The sequence below is a fragment of the Chiloscyllium plagiosum genome, unplaced genomic scaffold (assembly GCF_037043375.1).
Source record: "Chiloscyllium plagiosum isolate Xiang-an unplaced genomic scaffold, Cpla_swu_hap1 HiC_scaffold_19, whole genome shotgun sequence".
In the NCBI taxonomy this organism is placed as follows: domain Eukaryota; kingdom Metazoa; phylum Chordata; class Chondrichthyes; order Orectolobiformes; family Hemiscylliidae; genus Chiloscyllium; species Chiloscyllium plagiosum.
In genome coordinates this window covers 21209374-21237051 of record NW_028270157.1, presented here as the reverse complement: position 1 = coordinate 21237051, position 27678 = coordinate 21209374, and the positions used below count along the sequence as shown (strand labels likewise).

The 27678-nt window shown below is 39.5% G+C and overlaps 1 protein-coding gene across 1 annotated transcript; it reads right to left on the bottom strand.

The window, feature by feature from the left end:
* Window positions 1–408: 408 nt before the first annotated feature.
* Window positions 409–27678, bottom strand: LOC122559769 (cathepsin E-like). Its single transcript, XM_043709769.2, has 9 exons — window positions 27480–27678; window positions 18012–18195; window positions 17523–17640; window positions 15634–15752; window positions 9097–9296; window positions 8231–8353; window positions 5269–5410; window positions 866–964; window positions 409–745 (listed from the first exon to the last, which is right to left on the bottom strand). The coding sequence occupies exons 1-9, from the start codon at window positions 27593–27595 to the stop codon at window positions 554–556; spliced, it is 1293 nt and encodes a 430-aa protein (XP_043565704.2). The 5' UTR covers window positions 27596–27678; the 3' UTR covers window positions 409–553.

Genomic DNA, 27678 nt, shown 5'->3' with positions numbered 1-27678 from the left:
GTCAATTGCACCTTGCATCACTCTCTAATAATTAAACAATTAAATAAGAATCATGGAATAATGAGTCTATAAATGGCTGGATTGGATTTGGATTACCTTCATGTGGATTGGACATAACTGGGCAATTTCTACATTGTGGGATAGATTCCAATTTGTGGCTGTATCCCAACAACTTGGCTAGCTCCATAGCACAAATCTTCAGTACTAAAGCCAAAATGTTATCAACCTTTGTGGTCTTTATTCTATCCAATTCCTTATGAAATTGTTTGGACTGACACCTTTAATGTTTGGGATCTCAGGAGGAGACCATTTGTTTGCCATTTCTGCTGAAAGATATTGCAAATACTTCCACCTTTCCATTTGCATTTATGCTGTGGAATGTAGTCTCTGTAGGCCTGAGAGTTTATATTGATTATATATTGATTATTTTTATTTTGGTAAAACTGAGTACAAATTTTTCATTTGAAAAACGCTATGAAATATTGCTTTGTACCATTCAACCATTAAAGACAATTTTACTGATAATAAATAGGTACAGTTCACTTCTGATATTTCAATCCACTGCACTCTCTCCACTGTTCACTGCATGTCGAGATTTAGCAAATCCCACTTGATTACGTTCACGGTCAAAAATGGTGTAGAATTTTGCAAGGAAAACATCTCCCAGAATCCAAAGAGGTCCTTTAGAAGAGTACATATTTATTGCCTGGAATCCATAAAGGCACATTTCCTGTTCATCATGAAACTTGAGAAGAACAAAAAAGACATATTTTAATGTCACAAGAAACTGCACACTTTTTATTTATAGTAACGTGTTATAGTAATATTCTCTAACCAAAATAAATAATCCAGTTGAAAGGGATACCTTTTTAATATAGTCTTGTGCTTCCAATGTATATTCCACATCTTTAATAGTGAAAGTCATGCTTGGCAGCTGGGGAATTTTTCTGCATTCTACCTTAAGCTAACAATTAAGAAACAAATATACATGTGTGAAAATATACATTTGAAACATTTTAAAATTACTTTACTTAGGAATGGGCTTCTCTTTTTATATATTGTTTTATTTAAGTACAAAATGGATATAAAATACAATCCTGTCTAAAATTGTTGAAACATTGCGAAACAGATTAGGCTGCTAGCTTTGCTTGTAGTTACCCCAAGTTATTCAAAAGAACATAACTTTGGTAATATCCAAGTTGTTGGAGGAAGTATTAAAGGCAATCACCGGGACAGAGAAGGGCTATTGTGGAAGGTCATTTTAGCGACTGGATAGAAAGGTCATATTTCATCAACATAATTGGATTTTATGTTCAAGTTACAAAGTTGGTAGTATTATGAAGGTAGAGAAGTGTACTGTACCTTTTAAGAGAGTGAAGGACTTAGCAAGCACTCAGACTGCTGGGGAATTTATAATGTAACATTTGGTCCAGCAGCTCGCACTAGCTGAGTTGCTACAAGACAAAAATAAATTTGAATTTGGCCAATCAGTTTAAATTATACCCCAAAATACCAACCTCCAATCAAGTTTGAATTTAGTATATTGACAATATTAAAAACCAATGAAACAATCTGAAAATTTGGGGGATAAGACCAGGAAAACTTGAACAGTTGAGGGAAGAACTGTCAAGCCACCAACATCTGCAGACTTCCCGTAGAATGGCTCTCTTAAAGATACCTTTATCTATCAATGACCTGTGAAACAGAAATCACGAACAAGAAGAAAATAAGTCAGAGGAAGATACAAAGAGAAGATTCGACAGCTGGCTGGTTTTGAAATTTGAATTTTCTGGTAAATATTAATTGGGGGTTTTATCAGACTAGTATTGTAGAGGGGAGGTAAAATATAGGTGAGACAAAGGAGTTGTAGATAATTGTTAATTAATTATTCTCTGTTAGATTTTTTAAAAAGTTGTTAGTTTTTACTTTAAATATTGACTTTTCAAACAGTTCTTTGCCTCTCAATTTTAAACAGATTACAAAATGGGTTAAATCATTTCTGTTTTGTGGGCTTAAATTAGCAAGGGGGGCGGGGTTTACCCATATCGTAACAGTAGATATTGGGAGTCAGATCAACATTATGTATTCTGATTTTCAAAAGCCTTTTGACAAAGCTTCACATGATAGATTACTAAATGAGAATCAGTCCTGTGAAACTGATTGGCAGATTATTTTGCTGGGTATGGAACTAGGTGCTCTCTTGTGGACAGAAGAGCTCCTACTGGACATGGAGAAAGTGAGGACTTCAGATGGCCTGGCCATTAGTAGAATCTGGGATAAGTTATTCTCAATAATCTGGGATGAACATGTCTAGAGAGAACTGGATGCAATGGTTATGTTTATAGGACTTTAGATGAAAATAATTTTGGCAAGCAAATTTAGATATAATAGCTACATTTTATATATCTATGTAGGAAGAACTCCAGGGATGTCTCTACAGATTAAGGTCTCTTTTGCTCAAATTTTCTGATAGGAGAAGGACCTCGGGTTATAATCCATAGGACATTGATGGTCCACAATCAGTGCTGCAAGCTTAGTACAAAAATACGCAAGAATTATTGCTAAAACATTCCTTGGGGAGGACAAGGGTGTTTAAGGGAAATGGTAATTTTACTTTAGAGAAGCATAAACTTCATGAAGACTTGATTAAGATCTTTAAAACAATGAAAAGAATAAGTACAATCCAAAAGCTAGATAGATTAGGATAATAGAAATATGTGTCTTAAGTACAAGTAAGTTAGATGTGAGAAAACTTTTCTTTACCATAGAAGTCTGAATTAAGTTATTGCCCTGAACAATAATGGACAATTTGTTGCTAACTAAGCAGGTTCTTATGAGAAGTAAACTTATCTACCTATAAGAATGAAGGTGGATCATTGATACTCAGCCAGCATAGCCTTCCATAGTTAAATTGATTACCATCAGATGTATACAAGAAGTTTTTTTCAGAGATTTATTTAAACTCTCCCATGATTTCTTTATCTCTCACTTTCTTCCAGGAGAGTGTGTGCCTTATATGTGGATGGATGGGAAGGGAGGGAGGGGAAGAAATTTCATCATGCCTTAATAAGGCAGGTTGAATGAACCAGCTGGTCTTTTAACATGCCTTTTTTGCATTTTTTTAACATCATAAATTATCTGTTCAAATGTGAGCAAACATTATGAAATCTTTAATGCAATCCACTGACATAGCAGGAACTTCAGTTGAATGAAATAGTTTGACTTTTCCCATTTTATGCAGATGTCTAATCAGAAACAATGCAGAGGACTGTGATCAAGAGTTGCATTATATTAAAGAAGCAAAAAACTTAAAAATCAATTGACAGATTATAACTGCAGAAATAAATTAACTCAGCTAAGTTATGCTTTCCTTTATTGGTCAGAGTATTGAGTACAGGAGTTGGGAGGTCATGTTGCGGCTGTACGGGACATTGGTCAGGCCACTGATGGAATATTGCATGCAATTCTGGTCTCCTTCCTATTGGAAAGATGTTGTGAAATTTGAAAGGGTTCAGAAAAGATTTACAAGGATGTTGCCAGGGTTGGAGGATCTGAGCTACAGGGAGAGGCTGAACAGGCTGGGGCTGTTTTCCCTTGAGTGTCGGAGGCTGAGGGGCCTTATAGAGGTTTACAAAATTATGAGGGGCATGGATAGGATAAATAGGCAAAGTCTTTTCCCTGGGGTTGGGGAGTCCAGAACTAGAGGGCATGGGTTAGAGTGAGAGGGGAAAGATATAAAAGAGACCTAAGGGGCAACTTTTTCACGCAGAGAGTGGTATGTGTATGAAATAAGCTGCCAGAGGATATGGTGGAGACTGGTACAATTGCAACATTTAAGAGGCATTTGGATAGATATATGAATAGGAAGGGTTTGGAGGGATATGGGCCGAGTGCTGTCAGGTGGGACTAGATTGGGTTGGCATGGACGGGTTGAACCGAAGGGTCTTTTGACTCTATGACTCTAAGTGTTGTCCATTTGTATGTCTCTGTTTCACAAACTGCAGTCTACTCTTTCACAGATTCAGAAGAAAAGCCAATTTCACTTTGTTAATGAAAACAAAAGATCATTCATGGAAGGTGTCTGACCTGCTGTGATCTCCAGCACTTTCTGTTTTCAGTACAAATTCCAGTAGTAATTTGCTCCTGCTTCTTTTTGTTAATATTTGCTATTGCCATAAGTTGTCTGATATATCTTAAGTATTTTATACAGAAGTGCAATATCAGTTGGTTTGATAACTACGGAATCTGGCTAAACTTTGAAAAATGATGAATAGTTAATTCTATTATAAAAAAAAGTCACTCAAATTGTGGAGGTGCCACAGTGATTCCATTGAGAATCCCATGAACCATAATCCCAGAAACAAGAAATGATTTTGTAACTACTGTCACAACCTAATTTTAAACCTCCCAAATGTTTTAATGGCAAAAGTTAACTGTGCAGATAAATATTCAAGTTGTATTTCAAAAATATGATAGCTATCTATTTATAGAATATCAGGACCCAGATTTTCTGATGCACAGTTAGTTAGTTCTGCAGTGTAGCTGAAAGCTATCCTTTTACACCCTCTAACCCCCCAATAGCACCCCCCACTACCAGGGCCCAACAGACTTACTCAATCCCCGGATCTGACAACTTACCCCACCACCACGCCCAATACCCCCTCCTCCTTACCAGACCTTCACACCTCCTCTCTTCACAAAACATGATACTTCAGTCCATTCTGACGTACCCCAAACACATCACTTACCTGATACACTTCCCAGCTTGTACCCAGGCACCTTATCCATCTGGCACCCTACCTACCTGTTAGTTGCCATTCTGCCTACATGATGCCCTTACTCACCTGGCTCCCTAATCTTGCACTTACATTATATACTTACTCTTTCACAGGAGCTTTCAAAATGGCTGCCAGCGCTGCTGGACATTTAATCACAGAGCATAGCAATTAATGCCATGAAAAAGGTGGTGTGGCTTGAATGAGCTATTAGATTTAAAGTACATTCCCCATTTATGCAGGAGCTGTAACCAGAATCTCCTTCCTGAAATGTGGAGCTCTTTCTTAATGAAAGAAATTAGCATAAGAGTGGCAATCTGAATGTAATTGCCACTGCTTGGAAAATCCATTCTTTTATGTTTCAAATATCACTTAAGTTATGTGTTGATTTGCCTGAACAATTAGAATTCAGCATGAAACACTACACATTTCTATTTCTTATAAAATGAAACAGATATGATCAATTCAACAAACATCAAGTTAAAATACATACCTCTCCCCGGCCAAGCTGAAATTCTTTATAATTAGGAAACATAGTTCTTATTGAGCTCGGAGGACCAGCTATCAAAGAAGTTCCAGTGTCAACTATTGCAGAACACCCATTCTGACAGGTGATAATGTTATTATATTTTATTCTGGATAGAAAGCATTGCAAAATGTAAGTAATCCCTGAACCACAGGCACAATATATGTAGACCTATATTTGATCAACGTACTGGTAATTCAGATACAGACTTTGATCTCAGATAACAAATTGATACTTTGATGAATCATAGAGCTGAATTTTAACTCCCAGTAATGGGCAACTTGGCATCATGTCAGTTAAAATTCACAAAATCAGAAATAGAAACCCATGCCAAAATTATCACTTCTGGTTTTAATGAGGGGAGAACAAGGAGCATGAGACCAATTTTTCAAATATTATAATGAGGCTTTCTGTCTACTTTTAAAATTGTGTCAGCCATGTTTCCCAAGCCTCAGGAAACCCAGTAGGCAAAATGAGGTAAATGCCTTTACAACATTTCTTGTGGGCCCAGGTGGAATAGAATTGTTTTCATGAGGCCCAACAAGCCAGCCAGTAAACCCCTACCCGATGATCTATCTCTTCTTCTTCCATCCAAATCATCAGACCTCCCTTTTGATCACAATTGGACCATTACCCCCTCCCTGCAATGGGGATATGTCCCCACCACCTCAAACAGGGCAGTCATAACCACATCCCACAGAAATTGTGATTCAGAACTCCAAAATGTAAGGCATTCTTTAAATCCATTCTTCTGTCTTTCCCAAACTCAAAACAATTCCCGTGTATAGAAAATGCATCCTGCCAAAATCTAGGCCAATCTGATCAAACAACTCAAAGCTGTGCGCAGAGCCTGGAGTTAAGGGTTTACTTATGGGGAGAAAATTGTCCAGATCAAAATTATTGCATTTGTTGGGGCAAAGTATAAAGAGATGAAAGAATAAATGAAACATTTGACTTCAATGATTTAGCTATATCACCAGACATGTCTATATTTGTATCATTCATTCTTCATTTAGGGATGGATAGAATTGAAGGAGTTTGCACCTGTATTCATTCTCAGGAAAATTTTCCTGATGTAAATGCAACTTACTGTTGCAGTAGGCATACCCAAGCTGCTGTGTAAAAAAAATCTTAACTCATATTTTACCTCACACTCCCTCACTTCAAATTTTCTGAAGTACAGGTTATCAAAAATAAATCTCCATCTCTGGTAATCATGATTTTTAAAAATTAATTCACAGGCTGCCTGCATCACTGCATGGCAAGGCTATTGTTCAATGCCAATTTCTAATTGCCCTTGGGAAAGTGGTGCTATGGACCTGTTTGAACATTTAAGCAGTTAAGAATTACTCATCTTGTTGTGGCTATGGACTCACACATAAGTCACACCAGGGGGATTTCCCTCCTTAAAAACATTAGTGAACTAGATGAGCTTTCATGACAGTCTAGCAGTTTCAATGATTGCCATTTCTGATGCTATTCCCCAGCTGCTGTTTGATTTCATGTCTCTGTCTCATTAGTCCAGACCTCTTATAATATAAGCATTATAATACAATACCCTTATGCTGAATAATATCAGAACAGCCACTCTATTTGCCATTGAAAAGGATGTACTAGAAGCGGGAATGATTGATCTAACTAGGATTCACTGTTGGCTCCTGATTACAATTATATAAATTGTTATGGACCAGGCTAGGCCCCTCAAACATTTCAAGAAAGTAGCCCAGACTGTAATTTTGTGGTTGCTTTAAGTAGGCATGAGGTGGATATTCCAGGAGTGATGCAGCTGGCCCAACCACTTAGTTTTAAACAAAACATAATTTATTTTCAAGACTACTGAATGAAACACTAACAAAAGAGAACAAAATATAGAATCAATCAATCTATCCGAAAACCCAACAGACTATCCCGACTTAATGATCCTGTTCCAAATATTTACAACAATCCCCATAAACACCCCTTGGCAAAAAAAGGTATAATCAAACACAGGGTCTGACAGAAGAGATGTCAGAGAGAGAGAGAGAGAGAGAGATGGCAGAGAAATTCAGCATGAACACCTTCTTCCATGTAGCTGTTTCATTTTACCAGCAGCCTCAAAACTGACTGACTGCTTGCTCTGATCAGCCAGACTGCTAAACCCAAAACAAAACAAACCAAACCAGAGAAAAATTCAGCTGGGAGAACTGGCCACTCCCCTTTCATTGTATAAGTGTTCTTTTTAACTTAGAACTTCTTCAGGTAAATCAAGCCAGACATTTCAACACTTTTGAAAAAAAACTAAGGATAACACAGCCTTGTTAAAGGAGCAGCATCGTCACAAAATAAGCTTAAATTTGCATAACTTAACTGATTATAAAGGTTAACCAGCCTTCCTTAACAATAATATTTCTGATTGGTTTCATATGATGGTGGTGGGCAGCATGGTGGCACAGTGGTTAGCACTGCTGCCTCACAGCGCCAGAGACCGTAGTGTTAGGTAAGGGGTAAATGTAGGGGTATGGGTGGGTTGCGCTTTGGCGGGGCGGTGTGGACTTGTTGGGCCGAAGGGCCTGTTTCCACACTGTAAGTAATCTAATCTAATCTAATCAAACCCCAGAGATAGTCACTGTAGCCACAGAGAATTGATATCTCAATAGGGAGCAAGAGAGACAGAGGTATTATTGATACTAAATTTAATCTGAGGGTCACCGTACCTCTGGAAAGGGGCATGGTTGAGAAGGTGGGATCTTCATGATGACTTCAGCCAGGTTTGAGAATTAAACCTATACTGTTCATAGCACTTTACCTTACAAATCAACCAACTGAGCCAACTGCCCCCTCCACATGTTTCATACATCAATATGTATCAAGTCAATAATTGCACACTGCTCATGTAGTAGTACATTTCAGGGAGTTTACAGATGCTTTATAGTAATATTTTCACACTCACTTTTGCACTTCAATTTCCCAGTAAGCCTGTTTTGAGACAGGGACCCAATTAATTCGGCCTGTGTAATGTGATTGGTCAATGCCTCCGAGGATCAATTCACCACCATTTTCACTGTCTATTTCTCTAGGAATACAAAAACATGCTTAGTGTAGAAATGAAAAAGGCTTCATGTTAAAAACAAAAACTGCAGAATTTTTATATTAACAAAAATGCACATTTAAATTGCATATTTGTTTCAGAAACTTGTACTTGTATTATTTTGTGGCCCTTTTTATAAATCTGCCTCAACACACAATTATTCAGTTTAAATTAAAATTAAGAGTGTAGTTGGCATTTATATGCTCCATTTGTGATATTACCATGACTGGCTGGAAAGATAGGATTGATTTGTGGAAACTTGCTTCTGTAGAAATCTAAGGTTTCTGTTTGAAGAAGAGGTGGCCTTGGACTGGGGGAATAGTGTGGTTGCCAAAAAACAGCATTATATCCCTACAAGTTTCTCAAGAGAAAAATGTCATTATTTAATCTGACAGAGTTTGTTCCCTTGCAGATGTGCCTAAGATCATGGGGTCTGTAAGAACAGATCAAGGTCATTCTTATCAAATTATATTGATTCCTCTTTTGGATGTTTTTCTGCATGTTCAACATCGCAATGCAGAAGTGCATTTCGTATTGCCTGCTGTTAAATGTCTTCATTATCAGACAATGTTTGTGATTGCTGTGGGCACATGCAAATACATATTCCATTTGTCAATTACAGAAAGCATTAAGAATAGCCATACACATTTTTGCTTATTTTCTTTAAGGTGTAGATAATTGCCTTATAAACACCATTTGATTTAATATAATAGAGATGTAAAACAAACCTGTTTATTAGGATGGAAAACATGGGTTTATCCAACAGTCTCTGGTTTATCATTCTGTCAAACACGGGAATGGCATCACCTTCAGCTAAAGATGGATATCCTAAACCTAAAATACCATCAAAATGTGCAACAGTAAATGTCGAACCTGGCTCATAGATAGATTCCCCAAATTCTTGTCCATTTATGGTAATGTTTCCAATCTATGAAGAATGAAGAAGAATTATGGGTGGGTATTTAGAAGTCTGAAATCCACATAATGCAATGAACTGAACCCTGAAAACTGACAGGCATATTCACCTTCCAGCCATTTACACAAAATATTTATCTTATTTCACGTGTTTTTGGGTCTAAAATAAATAGTCTGCATATCACAGTATCTATGTAATAGTTCAAAGTAACTACTATACTAAAAACAAGATTAAAATATAATGCTTTAATGAAGTTAATGCAAATGCTGTCTTGGTATTTATTCCATTAGCCTTCATACAGTTTTGAACTGATAAACAGAATACTATCCAGACTCTCCCAAAATACATGATAGCCACATTTTTAAGTAGAAAGAGATACTATGCAATGTTGCAATCATCATGGGGAATAGACTCAAAGTATATGAGTCTTAGAGGCAATTAATTGAACAGGAAAATGACGTAGATTAACTATAATGAAAAAGTAAATACAGTCGGTAGAGTCCAACTAGTCCACATTAACCATAAGTTCAAACTAAACTAGTCTCACCTGCCTGCGTTTGGCCCATATCCTTCATACATTTCTTATTCATGGACTTAGCTAAATATCTTTTAAATGTTGCAAATGTACCTACACCTACCACTTCCTCTGGAAGCTCATTTCACACATGAACCACACTGTGTAAACAAAAACTACCCCTTTTTTCTAAATCCTTTTGGTCTCACCTTGAAAATACACCTTCTAGTCTTAAAATTCCCCATCATAGGGGAAAAACACCTGCCATTCACCTTATCTGTACCCTTCACGATTTTATAAACCTCAATAGGTCACCCTTCAACCTCCTGCACTCCAGTGAAAAAGGTTCCAGCATATCCAGCGTCTCTTTATGGACAAACTGTCCATTCCCAGCAACATCCTGGTAAATCTTTTCTGAGCCCTCTCCAAATTAATAATATCCTTCCTATAACAGGGCGACCAGAATATTCCAGAAGAGGCCTCACCAATGTCTTGTACAACCTCAACATAACATCCCAATTCCTATACTCAAAGATTAGATTAGACCACCTACTGTGTGGAAACTGGCCCTTTGGCCCTACAAGTCAACACCAACCCTCTGAAGAGTAACCCACCCAGACCCACTTCCCTCTGACTAATGTACTTAACACTATGGAGGAAACCGGAGCACCCAGAGGAAACCCACGTAGACACGGGGAGAATGTGCCAACTCCACACAGATAGTTGCCCGAGGCTGAAATCAAACCTGGGTCCCTGGTGCTGTGAGGCATGAGTGTAAACCACTGAGCCACTATGCCTCCCTAGGTCTGAGCAATGAAGACAAACATGCTAAACACCTTCTTAACCATCTTATCTATATGTGATGCAAACTTCAAAGAATATGTACCTCAACCCTTAGATATCTCTGTTCTACAACACTATACAAGGTCTTACTTTTAATTGTATTAGTCCTGCCCTTGTTTGTTTTACCAAAATACAATTTCTCACATTTATCCAAATTTATCTCCATCTGCCAGTCTTTAGCCCATTGACCCAAGTGATCAAGATCTCCTTGTAATCTTAGAAAACTTTCTTCACTGTCCATTGTACCACCAATTTTGGTGTCATCCATAAACTTACTAATCATGTCTTCTATGTTCTCATCTAAATCATTTATATAAATAACAAACAAAAGTGGACACAACACTGTTCCTTGGGAACACCAATGGCCACAAGCCTCCAGTCCAAAAAAAAACTTTCCACCATCACCCTCTGTCACCTGCCTTTAAGCCAAGTTTGATACATTCACAAGCATACTCTGAATCCTATGTGGAGCTATGACAAGTAAGTAATATATGAGAAAGGAAAGTATATATACGAAAAGCAGAGAAACAGAAAACTACGGGTAATAAATGAGTTGAATGAAATTGAATCAGAGCAATAAAAGAGAGAATAAAACTAAATTAGCAAGAACTTATAGAGTCATAGAGTCATAGAGATGTACAGCACGGAAACAGACCCTTTGGTCCAACTTGTCCATGCTGACCAGATATTCTAAATTAATCTAAATCCCATTTGCAAGCATCTACCCCGTATCCCTCTAAACCCTTCCTATTCATATACCCATCCGAATGCCTTTTAAATGTTGCAATTGTACCAGCCTTCACCACTTCCTCTGGCAGCTCATTCTATACACATACCACACTGTGTGAAAATGTTGCCCCTTAGGTCTCTTTTGTATCTTTCCCCTCTCACCCTAAACCTATGCCCTCTAGTGGGACAGGAAATATTTCTGGCTGTAACAGATATTCCTTTTTTGAGGTATTTTAGGTGTTGGAGGTGATTTCCTCGAATTCCAGGGGCAGCAATTATTGTTTTATATGCCATTGCATTGTTTTGGAACTTTGGAAAGAAAAAAGTCAAAACAACATCCCTTTTAAAAGGGAGAAAAACAGACAAAGGAAGCATATGGTGAGGACAGTGCAGGAGAGAGAGAGAGAGAAAGAACTTCTTAAAACTCATGGAGAAATGCATTGCTATGCACCAGCATCAATTTCATTCTGCTGGGTTTATATGTTAATTTTCTTCACTATCATGCAGTACAGCACTGAACATATTTGAAGCATTATAAAATTGATTGCAACCTCAGCAGGCCAGGTAGCATCTGTGGAGGGAGAAATAGAGCTGATGTTTCAAGTCTAATATGACTTCTTCTCAACATTTCTGAAAGAGTCATACTGAGCTCAAAATGTTAACTGCCTCTCTCTCTCTCCACAGTTCCTGCCAGACTTGTTTAGTTTCACCAGCATTTTCTGTGATTGTTTGAGATTTCCAGTGTCTGCACTATTTTATTTCTATTACAGAAATTATTGCTTCTTTCCTGCAAAAGAAAGAACATTTTATGTTCAATCCTTTCTGATGGCCTAAATGAAAGTATTTGGCCTTTTCAATGGTTCAAAGCTGTGCATATTGTTGAGGACGATAATAATTTATACTAAAAACAATTTGACATATGTCATTGAAGCTATTTATCATTTATTAAACAAAAATGCAACAGTGAAAATATGACTGAGATACATTTCAATGATCTAACTGTTCACATTGTCCAGTTAAGATAAGTTTTAAATGTAAACCTATTCATTGAAAAAAATAAATAGGAAAAATAAAAGACACAGAGATGAATTTCATGATGAGGACCTCATCATAATCTCTGCCATTCCACCAGTTACAGAAACATGGCTCAGAGATGGGCAGGACTGGCAGCTTCATGTTCCAGGATACAAGTGCTACAGGAAGGACAGAAAAGGAGGCAAGAGAGGAGGGGTAGTGGCATTTTTGATAAGGGATAGCATTACAGCTGTACTGAGGGAGGATATTCCCGGAAATACATCCAGGAAAGTTATTTGGGTGGAACTGAGAAATAAGAAAGGGATGATCACCTTATTGGGATTGTATTATAGACCCCCCAATAGTCAGAGGGAAATTGAGAACCAAATTTGTAAGGAGATCTCAGTAATTTATAAGAACAATAGGGTGGTTATGGTAGGGTATTTTAACTTTCCAAACATAGACAGGGACTGCCATACTGTTAAGGGTTTAGATGGAGAGGAATTTGTTAAGTGTGTACAAGACAATTTTCTGATTCGGTATGTGGATGTACCTACCAGAGAAGGTGCAAAACTTGACCTACTCTTGGGAAACAAGGCAGGGCAGGTGACTGAGCTGTCAGTGAGGGAGCACTTTGGGGCCAATTACCATAATTCTATTAATTTTAAAATAGTGATGGAAAAGGACAGACCAGACCTAAAAGTCGAATTTCTAAATAGGCGGAGGGCAAATTTTGAGGTTTTAGGCAAGAACTTTCAAAAACTGATTGGGGGCAAATGTTTGCAGTTAAAGGGATGGCTGGAAAATGGGAAGCCTTCAGAAATGATATAACAAGAGTACCTCATCATCAATATTCGCTGTGGAAAAGGACATGGAAGATATAAAATGTAGGGAAATAGATGGTGACATCTTGAAAAATGTCCATATTACAGAGGAGGAAGTGCAGGATGACTTGAAACGCATAAAAGTGGATAAATCCTGAGGACCTGATCAAATGTACCCTAGAACTCTGTGGGAAGCTATGGGAAGTGATTGCGGGGCCTCTTACTGAGATATTTGTATCATCGATAGTCACAGGGGAGGTGCCAGAAAACTGGAGGTTGGCTAACATGGTGCCACTGTTTAAGAAAGGTGGTAAGGACAAGTCAGGGAACTATAGACCATTGAGCCTGATGTCGGTGGTGGGCAAGTTGTTTGAAGGAATCCTGAGGGAAAGGATGTACATGTATTTGGAAAGGCAAGGACTGATTAGGGATAGTGTACATAGCTTTGTGCATGGGAAATCATGTCTCACAAACTTGATTGAGTTTTTTTGGATTAGTAACGAAGAGGATTGATGAGGGCAGAGCGGTAGATGTGATCTACATTGACTTCGGTAAAACGTTCGACATGCTTCCCCATGGGAGACTGATTAGCAAGGTTAGATCTCATGGAATACAGGGAGAACTCACCATTTGGATACAGAACTGGCTCAAAGGTAGAAGACAGAGGGTAGTGGTGGAGGGTTGTTTTTCAGACTGGAGGCATGTGACCAGTGGAGTGCCAGAAGGATCGGTGCTGGGTCCACTACTTTTCTTCATTTATGTGAGCATAAGAGGTATAGTTAGTAAACTTGCTGATGACACCAAAATTGGAGGTGTAATGGACAGCGAAGAAGGATACCTCAGATTACAACGGGATCTTAATCAGATGGGCCAATGGGCTGAGAAGTGGCAGATGGAGTTTAATTCAGATAAATGCAAGGTGCTTAATTTTGGGAAACCAAATCTTAGCAGGACTTATACACGGAATGGTAAGGTCCTCAAGAGTGTTGTTGAACAAAGAGACCTTGGAGTGCATGTTCATAGCTCCTTGAAAGTGGAGTCACAGGTAGATAGGATAATGAAGAAGGTGTTTGGAATGCTTTCCTTTATTGATCAGAGTATTGAGTACAGGTGTTGGGAGGTCATGTTGCGGCTGTACATGACATTGGTTAGGCCACTTTTGGAATATTGCATGTAATTCTGGTCTCCTTCCTATCGGAAAGATGTTGTGAAGCCTGAAAAGGTTCAGAAAGTATTTACAAGGATGTTGCCAGGGTTGGAGGATTTGAGCTATAGGGAGAGGCTGGGGTGACTTTACAGAGGTGTATAAAATCATGATGGAGATGGATAGTTAAATAAACAAAGTCTTTTCCCTGGAGTGGGGGAGACAAGAACTAAAGGGCATCAGTTTAGGGTGAGGGTGAAAGATATAAAAGAGACCTAAAGGGGCAACTTTTTCATTCAGTGGGTGGTATGTATAAGGAATGAGCTGCCAGAGGAAATGGTGGAGGCTATTACAATTCTAACAGTTAAAAGGCATTTGGATGGGTATATGAATAGGAAGGGTTTGCAGGGATATGGGCCAGGTGTTGGCAGGTGGGACCAGATTGGGTTGGGATATCTGGTCGGCATGGACGGGTTGGGCCGAAGGGTCTGCTTCTGTGCTGTACATCTCTATGACTCTATGACTCAGTTGGAAAGTCTGCTGGCACCATGCTGACTTTAACTCTTGCAGCTTCCACCATGTTAATATGCGTTTAATGAGGTAGGAGTGGAACCTCAGTCCCACATCTGAGACCTGCCAGGCAATTTGATCGGGTGTAGCTCTGTAATCCCAGCAACGCCAGAAGCAGCAGCAGCTGCTACTGGGACTGCAGGAGGGAAGAATGTACACACCAGACTTCCATGTGTATTTCGTTTTGGGAAGGAAATTTACCTCACCCAGGAGGGAGTGAGGGACCAGATTTCGGGGGGGGGGAATGCATATGGGGGAGGGGGGGTACCATGAAGGGAATTGGTGCTCCCAATGCCCACAGGAGTCACATCAAAGAAAGTACTTCCCGTTACCTTCCTGCCTTTGCCCAAGCAACAAACTGCTCAGCTGGTTGCCATCCCCAGCTGCACATATTATTGGGGAGGACATGGAATGAGGTCCTTATTAAGGGACACGCTGGGCATGGGGGTTAACAGACTGCCTTACCCAACCCTCATTAGATTGGGTACAGGCCTGGGATGGGTGTGAAAGAGGTGGACTCACCACCTGCTTTGGTTAAGTGTTCCCCATCTTTAAATTCACTGGCACAGACCAGCCAGATTCACACTCACCCACCCCACCCCTTTGGGTAAACCTATTTAGATCTATTACAGAGTCGACTCAAACAATGCTTGTCTCCTGTGTGATTATTGAGATTCTTTACACGTTAGTAATAGTTGTAATCCAACTTACTGTGATTTTATCTTTACCCATCATTCCCATGAGTTGCCCAGTGCCATATCGTATGGCAAAAGAGTTTCCTTTGGGAGAATATGATGATGAGAAAAATGATTGAAAGCGTCGATGTCGTTCTAGAAAGAAAAAAGAATGGATACTATATACAATATTTAATCCTTCTGCCATTTTCTGGTTCTCTGTTATTATTTCCCCAGCCTCATCTTCTAAGGAACCTATGTTCACTTTGGCCTTTCTCCTACATTTTATATATTTAAAGAAGTTATTGGTATTAGGAAACCCTCTCGCTGTCCATCTTGGTATTACTTACAAATTTATCCTCAAAGTTTACTTCCTCCCTTGTTATTACATTTTTGTTCCAGTAAGGTAAATTTAATGGTCTCGTGTGAAAATATTAGTGGATGGGTGAATGGATGTTGGTGAATAGAGTAGGTGAGGGAAGGTAAGTGGACAAGTTTACAGATGGGTACAGTAATATGCGATAAATAGGATAGCTGAGGAAATTACAGGAATTGGTGTCCAGTCAGCTGACACTCAGTGCAGAAGAAGACATTGTCTTCCCACACTATCTATAATGTACTTAGCTGAAGTACCTGTTCTGGTTACCAAGGTCTGCTCCCTGTCTAAGCACATTTACACGGGCTCTGAGGAAACGTCACCTGACCCGAAATGTTAACTTTGATTTCTCTTCACAGATGCTGCCAGACCCGCTGAGCCTTTCCAGCAATTTCTGTTTTTGTTTATAAAAGGTAGGCTGGAAAGTGAGTAGACTGGGAGCTAATGAAGTGGGACAGGGAGTAGTTGAGTCAGGGCAGGAGGGATTGTCATGTCCAGTCATAATGGGGGTTAATCCATTCTGATTGGAATTAGTCAATTGGGAAAGTTAGATTTGGGGTCAGTCAGGTTTAGGTTAGCTAAATGAGTGGCACAGGGTAATTGGCGCTAGTCAGGGCTGAGGGTGGACAGCAAGCATAGTTGGGTCAGGTCAGGGATCAGGGCTGTGTTAGGGATAGTCAGCAGGTTCAAGGACAGCCTCTTCTCTGCTGTAATTAGATTGCTGAATGGACTCTGACTTCAAATCATGTTCATTTTGTTAATATTGTTCTTGCCTTATGCACATCCTGTACAGAAAAACCTGTAACTCTCACTCTGTCCAAGTTTTTTTCACCCAACGATCTGTATGTCCTTGCTTACTATCATCTACCTGTACTGCTCACAAACAAAGCTTTTCACTGTACTTAGGTACAGATGACAATAAATCAAATCTAATCAATCAGTCAGGAGATAGTCAGGTGTGAGGGGGATTTGGGGGACAGTCAGGGGAATAGTCAAGCACTGAGTATTGCATTGGGGCGGGGCTGTCAATGTGAGTTTTTGGGAGGTAGTTAACCAGAGGTTGTAGGATTTGATTTGTCTGACATTTCCTGGGTGATGACCAGGTAAGTATCACAAACTGTCTCAAGTCAGTAACTCTAGATTTGGAAATATCTGGGGAGCAGGGAAATTTCCCATTAGAAATTGAAACTTCCCATGCAATTCCTACAGGGGTCTCCAACAATGCAGAGACCAGAAGACTTCGGTCCATACTTACATTTAACTTCCAACCAGGAAGGATGGAGAAGCAAACAAGTAAAATTCCGCAAAGAATTATTCATTTGTAAGCAAAAATATGGACCTAGCCATGAAGGTGAAATTTGTAAGTTGACGAGCATTGCTTAGAGAGACCCCAAACAGATTTGTTTCAATAACGATGAAAGTTAAAATAGGATTGCCATCTGTTGTTGGTTTGAAACCAGCAACATACTGCAAGTCTACATTTCCATTTGACATCAGTTATAATCATTTCTGATCAGAACATAAATTGATATAACTTTGATTTTACTCACCGCATGCCTTGCTGATGCAGTAGGCTGAAGGCACCCAGAGATTAGAGGAGCCAGTGTCAAACACTACAGTAAATGTCTGCGGTGGAGTTCCAATACTAATCTCTCCATAATATTGGGCCTAAGTGTTCAAAGACACAATAAAATAAAGCCACTGCACCATCTTAAATATTGACAGTAAATTCTTCAAATCTAAAAGGTCTCCTGCCACAGAATTGCTTCCAGAAGATGCTATCCCATGTTAGCTACCACTCTCTCAGTTTTGGATATCATTAATAAACCCTACCTTCAGGTTTCATAACTTTATTCCCTAGTTATATTCACTTCTCAGATTGACTCAACAGGGTAGAGTTTTAATTTACCATCTGGATGTAAAGTGCTTTTGTGAATTGGATCATGGAAAATGAAAATTGGGCAGCTGATCTGTTTTTACTTCAGATTTTCAACAGTGGCATCTCTTTTTATCTCCAGTCATTTTTAAAGATAACTTACATCCATATAATTTGATAAGTGCTCTGAAGTGACACCAATATCTTGCATCATTAAAACTTCAGAAGGATAACAGCTATTGTATTTGCGGAAAAAGGCATCTGAATTGTGATTTTGGAGAAATTCTTCTAGTTCATTTCTTTCTCTGAGCAATCTCCTTATTGTCTTAAAACGAATTAGAGGAATCCTGTAAAATACATTAAATTCTCAAATAAATACATCGCACTTGAACAAATGCAAGATACAGATCACAAAACACATTCATGTTCTTCACATATTAAGATGCTACCAATTCAAATATTTCACTGGCTCTCCCATTATTTTCTCATCCTTGAGATCATTTTGTACTACACATTGTTTATTTACTGAAAACGCAGGAAATTATTGTCCATTTTTGTCCATGTATCTTGGAAAATACCCTTTAAAGTGATTAATCAAAAGTGTGACATCAAGAGGTCCTTGGCAATATTGAATTGAGAAATTGGATAAGAGGTGCATGGATACTAGTTACAGAAAGCAAAGAAGTAATCATGAACCTTTCTAAAATTCTGTTCGGGAGTAATGCATCAAAATCTGGGATTTATATTTTAGGAAGGCTATGAATGCTTTGGAAAGGGAGTAGAAAAGATTTCTGAGAATGATACCAGTGGTTTAAGTTGCGTGAACAGATTTGAAAAGCTGGGGTTCCATAGAAATGGTTGCTTTCAAAAACAAAGTGAATAGGCACCTGAGGAGGAAAGAAATCGCATGCTGGAGGGTGGACATGTGCGACTAGAGGACCCTGTCGAAAATCTCAAATGGATTTGCCTCCTTCACACCCTCAGCATGAAGTATATTTCAGACCCCCACTTGCAATGTGAAACAAACTTTCTGCGTGCCATTGTTGGGTGTTTTGGCAATCACCTTAGATCAATATCACAGTAATAATTTTTAACACTTCTATCAAATCTCCTCTCAAACCTGACCTGCAGGAAGTCAACGTGGACATGGTCTCCTTATACACTGTAATCATTTTATGATCTCTTCTATGTCCTGCCTGAATGGCAGCTAAATATTAACAGCCCCTGATGATGGGCAGCCACTCTCTCAAAGACCAGGGCTGAATTTTAGTCAGCAGAATTCCCACCATGTGGGCAGGAAAGTTTTCACCTCCCCAGCTGTGAGACCCAGGGCCATACTTTTCCAATTAAATAGTTGCCACCAGACCACCTGATTATAGGCAGAAGCCGACCCCAAGAGCTGTTGCCCAATCAGAGGCTTACAGAAATTGTTAACACGAGGGGTCATAGTTTTAAGCTGTTTGGATACTACAGTTGGAGGGGGAGGTGGATCAATGGGCATTCCTCACCTGCACTGTCCAGAAACCCTTGAGTATATGTCTCTGCGTGGCTAATTGCAAGGGTTGGATTAATTATCACTAATTTACCAACCGAAGAGGAATTGTCAGGCATCATTCTTTAGAAACCATGACTTGTAAGGCTAAAGCAAGGTTAGTGGCATGAAGTTTTGAAGCAAAACTAGGGAAACAAGATATAAAATGTAGATTCACTGATAGCAGAAAAAACAATTTTGCAAATGTTCTTGCAACAAATATTTGGCAGTCTTAATCAATTGACATTAAAGCTATATTTCTGCAGGAAGATCAGCTCAGCAGGGAAATTCATCCTCAAAAGAGGCACCAAATGCAGTGGGAACACTCTGGAAGTTAAATTAATGCATATATGGTCTAATTGATGCTCTAGAGTTTTGTACTTCTCAGTAGAGTCTGTCTGATTAAAATGGGGCGAATTGAGTTCAAAGGTAGACCCTGCTATGTTTACATGGTACCATGAGAGGAGAAAGTGAGGGCTGCAGATGCTGGAGATCAGAGCTGAAAATGTGTTGCTGGAAAAGCGCAGCGGGTCAGGCAGCATCCAAGGAACAGGAGAATCGACGAAGGGCTTATGCCCGAAACGTCGATTCTCCTGTTCCTTGGATGCTGCCTGACCTGCTGCGCTTTTCCAGCAACACATTTTCAGCATGGTACCATGAGAGGCAGCTTTCAGGCATCTTTTGATGAACATAAACACTTCTGGTTGAGTGAGAGCCGTGAATTTGAAAACATTGTCATAAATTCAATAAAGCAGAATTCAAAATTGGAAGTAAACAGAATGCTGGAGAAACTCAGCAGGTCTGGCAGGTTCTATGGACAGAGAAAAAGACAGTTAATACTTTGAGTCCAGTAGGGCTTCTAAATAGTCATACCAGATTTGTATTGTTAACTTTGTTTCTCTCTCCTCATGGAACTTGATGTTTTTAGTAATGCCTCTTCTGAAAATCTGTGATGGGTTCTCAAATGCAGAAGGGTTTGTAATTTTTCTTGTGGGAAAGGGAGGTATGATTTGCCCTTAGCTTGGGAAGCTACAAAGTTTAACATAGAACATAGAACAGTACAGCACAGAACAGGCCCTTCAGCCCACGATGTTGTGGCGACCATTGATCCTCATGTAAGGTAAGCCTAATGTACGAACCCTCAAATTTCTGTGACCATATACATATCCAGCAGTCTCTTAAATATCCCCAATGATCTTGCTTCCACAACTGCTGCTGGCAACGCATTCCATGCTCTCACGACTCTTTGCGTAAAGAACCCGCCTTTGACATCCCCTCTATACTTTCCGCCAAACAACTTAAAACAATGACCCCTCGTGTTAACAATTTCTACTGGGGAAAAAAGTCTCTGGCTATCAACTCTATCTATGCCTCTCATTATCTTGTACACCTCAATTTGGTCCCCTCTCTTCCTTCTTTTTTCCAATGAAAAAAGTCCGAGCTCAGTCAACCTCTCTTCGTAAGATAAGTCCTCCATTCCAGGAAGCATCCTGGTAAACCCCCTCTGAACCCTTTCCAAAGCATCCACATTTTTCCTATAATAGGGTGACCAGAACTGGACGCAGTATTCCAAGTGCGGTCTAACCAAAGTTTTATAAAGCTGGAACAAGATCTCACGACTCTTAAACTCAATCTCCCTGTTAATGAAAGCCAAAACACCATATGCTTTCTTAACAATACCCTGTCCACTTGGGTGGCAATTTTAAGGGATCTATGTACCTGCACACCAAGATCCCTCTGTTCCTCCACACTGCCAACAATCCTGTCTTTAATCCTGTACTCAACTTTCTAGTTCGAACTTCCAAAATGCATCACTTCACATTTATCCAGGTTGAACTCCATCGGCCACCTCTCAGCCCATCTCTGCAGCCTGTCAATGTCACGCTGCAGCCTACAACAATCCTCTATACTGTCAACGACACCTCCAACCTTTGTGTCATCTGCAAATTTGCTGACCCATCCTTCAAGTCATTAATAAAAATTACAAAGAGTAGAGGCCCAATAACAGAGCCCTGTGGAACACCACTCACCACTGTCTTCCAGGCAGAATACTTTCCTTCCACTACCACTCGCTATCTTCTGTTGACCAGCCAATTCTGTATCCAGACAGCTAAATTTCCCTGTATCCCATTCCTCCTGACCTTCTGAACGAGCCTACCATGGGGAACCTTATCAAATGCCTTGCTGAAGTCCATATACACCACATCCACCGCTCGGCCCTCACCAACTTGTCTAGTAACATCCTCAAAGAACTCAATAAGATTTGTGAGGCATGATCTGCCCCTCACAAAGCCATGCTGACTGCATTTAATCAAGCCATGCTCTTCCAGATGGTCATAAATCCTATCCCTCAGAATCCTTTCTAACACCTTGCAGACAAAAGACGTGAGACTGACTGACTGGTCTATAATTGCCAGGGATTTCCCTATTTTCTTTCTTGAAGAGAGGAATTACATTTGCCTCCCTCCAGTCCTCAGGTATGACGCTGGTGGAGAGCAAGGATGCAAAGATCTTCACAAGTGGCGAAGCAATCACATTTCTTGCTTCCCAAAGCAGCCGAGGACAAATCTGGTCTGGCCCTGGTGACTTGTCAATCTTAATTTTTGTCAAAATTTTCAACACATCAGCTTCCTCAATCTCTATCCGTTCCAGCATGCTTACCTGCTCCTCAATGGTTTCATTCACTACAGGTCCTTTTCTTTAGTAAAGACAGAAGCAAAAAACTCATTTAGGGCTTCCCCTACCTCCTCAGACTCTATACACAAGTTCTCTATGCTATCCCTGATCCCTACTCTTTCTTTGATCATTTTCTTATTCCTCACATACGTGTAAAATGCCTTTGGATTCTCCCTAATCCTTCCTGCTAAGCCTTTTACGTGCCCCTTCCTGGTTCTCCCCAGACCATTTTTGAGCTCTTTCCTCGCCTGTCTGTAATCCTTTAGAGCTGAGCAAGACCCTTGCTTCCTCCACCTTACGTAAGCTGCCTTCTTTCTTTTGACGAGAAGCTCCTCCGCTCTCGTCATCCAAGGTTCCTTTATCTTACCCCTTCTCGCCTGTCTCAGAGGAACACATTTGTGCATCACTCACAACAACTGTTCCTTAAACAGTCTCCACATGTCTATAGTGCCCTTTCCATGGAGCAATTGCTCCCAGTCCATGCTTCCCAACTCACGTCTGATAGCATCATAGTTTCCTTTTCCCCAATTAAATATCCTCCCATTGTGCCTGCTTCTCTCCTTCTCCATAGCAATGTAGAATGTGAGGCAGTTGTGGTCACTATCACCAAAACGCTTTCCCACCGGAAGACCTGACACCTGCCCGGCTCATTGCCGAGCACCAAATCCAAAATGGCCTCTCCCCTCACCGGTCTGTCAACGTACTAAGTTAGGAAACCCTCCTGAACACACCTTACAAAAACAGCTCCTTCCAAACCATCTGCTCGAAGGAGGTTCCAATCAATATTGGGAAAGTTAAAGTCACCCATTACAACAACCCTACTACATTTACACTTTTCCAAAATCTGCAGATCTATGCTTTCTTCAATTTCCCTGCTGCTATTGGGGGGTCTGTAGTAAAGCCCTAATGAGGTGACTGCTCCCTTACTGTTCCTAATTTCCAAGGAGAAAGTGAGGATTACAGATGCTGGAGATCAGAGCTGAAAAATGTGTTGCTGGAAAAGCACAGCAGGTCAGGCAGCATCAAAGGAGCAGGAGAATCGACGTTTCAGGCATAAGCCCTACTACTGAAGAAGGGCTTATGCCCGAAACGTCAATTCTCCTGCTCCTTTGATGCTGTCTGACCTGCTGCGCTTTTCCAGCAACACATCTTTCAGCTTTGTTCTTAATTTCCACCCATACTGACTCAGTAGGTAGACCTCCTTGACAATGGTAACTTCTGTAGCTGTGATACCCTCTCTGATTAGCAGTGCTACACCCTATCCTTTTCTTCCCCCCTCCCTATTCTTTTTAAATGTTCTAAACCCTGGAACATCCAGCAACCATTCTTGCCCCTGAGAAACCCACGTCTCTGTTATGGCCACAACATCATAGCACCAGGTACTGATCCATGCTCTAAGCTCATCACTTTTATTCCTGGTACTCCTTGCATTAAAGCAAACACACTTTAACTGATCCCTTGGATCTTTCACAGGAAATTCCTTCCCACTGGCTGCGCAACCTCTTGCTATTGCCTCATCTCCATCAACTCTCACCACCAGTCTATAGCTCAGAGTTAGAAGAGTAGTACTGTAAACAGAACTGTCACAGCAGAGATCCTCTCTCTTTGTGAGGCTAAGAATTTGAAAGAAAGTTCTAGAAAGATTTTGGCAGCAACACCCATTGCAAGTTACATTGATAACGATCACTATAGAATAACTTGTAACTCAAAATGCGTGAATGACAAAAGATTGGGGATTGCTGTTGCAGTTTTAAAACCGATACTGGAGAATGGATAATATTAAAAGTGGGTGGCACGGTGGCACAGTGGTTAGCACTGTTGCCTTACAGCGCCAGAGACCCGGGTTCAATTCCTGCCTCAGACGACTCTCTGTGTGCAGTTTGCACATTCTGCGTGGGTTTCCTCTGGGTGCTCCGGTTTCCTCCCCCAGTCCAAAGATGTGCAGGTTAGGTGAATTGGCCATGCTAAATTGTTCATAGTATTAGGTGAACGGGTAAATGTAGGGGAATGGGTCTGGGTGAGTTGCGCTTCAGCGAGTCGGTCTGGACTTGTTGGGCCAAAGGGCCTGTTTCCACACTGTAAGTAATCTAATCTAATGGGGAACTCTCCAAATTGAAATGGATGGAAAGCAGGGGTCAGCTGTTTAATTTCTTTAAATAGCAGGCTCTAAAAGAACCTGTTGAACATTCTGGAAAACAGATGCTTGCAACTTTAAATAGTAAATAAATAAAGGAGAACATTTGTTATTGCTTTGTATATTTTCTTTTGCCTCCTTTAATTATATAATTCATATATTTTAAAAGGGGAATTTGTTATCATTTAATGGTCAGAAGAGAAGCCTGAGAGCTAATGAAATGAAGAAACTGGTGAGATTTATTAATTCAGCGTTAATTGGGTTTGAATTGGTAGTATAAACATGGGCAGCTAAAAAATCAGCAGGGTATGAGTTTTATGAAGTGTGTTTAACTGAAATAAGATCTCACTAATGACTTGGCCTCTGTTCAGAAAAATTTATTTTCTACTGTATAACATTACTAACTTAAATAGGAACAGAAAACATTGGAGAAACACTGCAGATCTGGCAGTATATGTAGAGAGAAAGAGTTAACACTTCGCGTCTGGTATGACTCTTCTTGCGAGATGTATCTGCAAGTTCACCTTGAAGCACACACCATCCTGGAATTAGAACAATAATTTTTCACTTTATTATGTCATTGGATATGAGCATGGCCAGCACTTGTTGCTATCCCTAATTGTCCTTGAACTGAGTGGTTTCCTAGGCTATTTCGTAAGGTGGATATTGCTATGGGTTTGGAGTCACATATAGGCCAGATTGCAGATTTCATTCCTAAAAGGATATCACTGAATCATATCGGTATTTGCTTCAATTGATAATTTCAGTAATTGTGACATGAAACAGCTTCATATTCCAGATTTAATAATTGAATTTAATTTCTAACAGCTGATAAAATTACTTATTGTCATTCTTTTATTGTTGGGTCAAAGTCCTGGAACAGCCTTTCAAGCAGTACTGTGGATGTACCTACACTGAAAGGACCACAGCAGTTCAAAAATGCAACTCATGTGTAGCACTACTGCCTCACAGTGCAGGGACCCAGGTTTGATTCCAGTCTCGGGCAACTGTCTGTGTGGAGTTTGCATATTCTCCACGTGTCTGCATGGGTTTCCTCCAGGTGCTCCGGTTTCTTCCCACTATCCAAACGTGTGTAGGTTAGGTGAACTGGCCATGCTAAATAGCCCATAGCATTCAGGGATGTGTAGATTAGGTGCATTAGTCAGAGGAAAATGTAAAAGTAATAGATAGAGGAATAGATAGATACTCTATGGAGAGTCAGAGTAGACTTGTTGGAGCAAATGACCTGTTTCCACACTGTAGGGATTCTATGATTCCATAGTTCTATCGTATTTTCAGGGGCAATTAAGGATAAGCAGTAAATGATGGCTGTGCTAGTGACGCCCCCATCTCTTGAATGAATAAAAAATACATCCTCATGAGAAAAAGAGGCTCGAAACTCTATCACCCATTGTATGGAAAAGGACTTTCCAATTTCATGTCTGCATTCTGGATTTCTCCATCAAACAAAATAGTTTCATTTATTGATTGGGCAAAATGGCAGTTACCTTTCCATGTGGAAAAGTGTGAGGATCGTCCACTTTGGATTCAAATCAAAATGTTTCCTGAGCAGTGAGAGATGAGGAACTACAGAGGATTATTGGGATTTTGATGCCCTTGTACACATAGAGTGAAAGCTAGACACAGGTTGAAGTAATTAGATTCTTTGCCAAATCTTTTAGCGTTTTGAACACTATAGTTAGGTTAGTGAAGAACCTTCTAATGCAAGGGAATACAAGCCAACTTCATGAAAATTGTCCTGAAATTAGTCCTTTAAGCTTCACCAAATTCTGTACTCATTGCCTTTCAAGGTCAACATATCTGAAAGGTACAATATTCAAAACAGCAGTATTTCCAAACAGGTCTCATTGAAGGATTTATACAACTCAAACTTGCTTATTTTATTTTCCAATTCCCTTGCAATAATGTCAATATCATTCACTGCTTTAATTTACTTTTTGTATCTGTGTATTAACAATCTATGTACATAGAGATATTAATCACTTTTCCACATTTCATAGTCTTTTGCCATGTAAATATTAAAGTTGCCAATCTTCAATCTATTGTGAAATTACCAGCTATTTCAGCCCCTTTTACCAGGGTCTGCTCAATCTTTTCGTTGCATAAAGCCCTTTAAGTACAGAGTTTTAACCTTGCCATGCACCCAATTCTGAATTTTCCATAATCTTTACTCGTGAATCTGACATCAGTGATGGCATCATTTTGAATAGGCCAACCCTACAATTTCTGACTAAAGCAGCTAATGCAAAATGCATGTGCATAAATCTTCCTGTAGTGCTTATGATGCTTTTGCCAATATTGTTCCATATTTTGATTGTAGTTAACTTTTATAAAATGTAGTTTTACATTATTGAATTATCTTCTAAACTAATGTTTTATTTGGATGCTGTTTCATACTTTGCCATTAAACATAAATATTTCGCATTCTTCAAAGCATGCGAAGTGCAAGGAATTTCCAAACAAAAGTTCCATGCACAAATATAGTGTCCAATACTCACTGGTGAGTTTAAGTTATTGTTATACAATAGAAATTAACAGCAAGTACAAAAATAACATTCAGTTTTTGTTTCACATATTTTCATGCTAATCAAAAGACAACTAGGGCACCATTTTGAGTACAGTACCTAACCATCAGTGATATACTGACATTTAGAATAGACTGACATTTAGAATATTCAGTTTATTTAGTTCCACTGCTATTAAAAAATTTGCACTTGTATCTGTTTAGCTAGACTAAAAAACATGAACCATAGTGTAACATCAATTATGTCCCAATTTAAGAACAGAACCCTCTGCAATGATGGGATTTACATACTGGTTGAAGATATGAGCTTCATGCCACATTTTGTTTTTATAATGAACTTTCTATTACAAGTTGCAGCAATATTATAAAATCAAAACAATGCTGATGCTAAGGATCCAAAATAGAAACAGAAAGCTATAGAGAAACTCTATAGAGAATTGTTTCGAGTCCAGTGCTTTTTATTCAGAACACAAGTGATCCAAAGGAGAGTCATTGGACTTAAAATGTCAACATGGCTAGCAGTAATATTGTTCTAGTGTTTAAAACATTAATAACTCAGATGGAAACAAGACAAGAACATGAACTGCTAGCTCATTAATTCTCTATTGTACCTTTACAATTAGACTTTATCCAGTCTTCTAGAAAGATCCACATGAGTTTATTTCGGTCTAGGTGAATTTTTCAAGTTATGACTCGAGATATTACATTCACTTCTGTACCTTTAAAACAATCAGAAATCACTCACCTGATGACAGATTCGGTAAAGTAGATTGAAAATAAAACTATTATTAACCACTTCATTTCTGCTTTGACAGAACAGATGTAACCGGAGTTGGTCACTTCACTGCAGGTCAGTAACATTGAGTGGCGCAGTGAATTTATTGAACTTTCTTCAAGACCCCGTGGTAGACAAGGTAAACAAAAGGCATCGTCACCGTTTGGCA

Bases quoted from the DNA above. Each gene is read 5' to 3' on its own strand.
- LOC122559769 (XM_043709769.2), bottom strand. From the start codon at position 27,595: ATGTTACTGACCTGCAGTGAAGTGACCAACTCCGGTTACATCTGTTCT. The intron at 17,641-18,011 runs GTAAGTTATCTT...TTGAACACTTAG, and splicing joins ACTTATCAAATTATATGGAT to GCCCAATATTATGGAGAGAT. The intron at 746-865 runs GTATCCCTTTCA...GTTCTTCTCAAG, and splicing joins CACAAGACTATATTAAAAAG to TTTCATGATGAACAGGAAAT.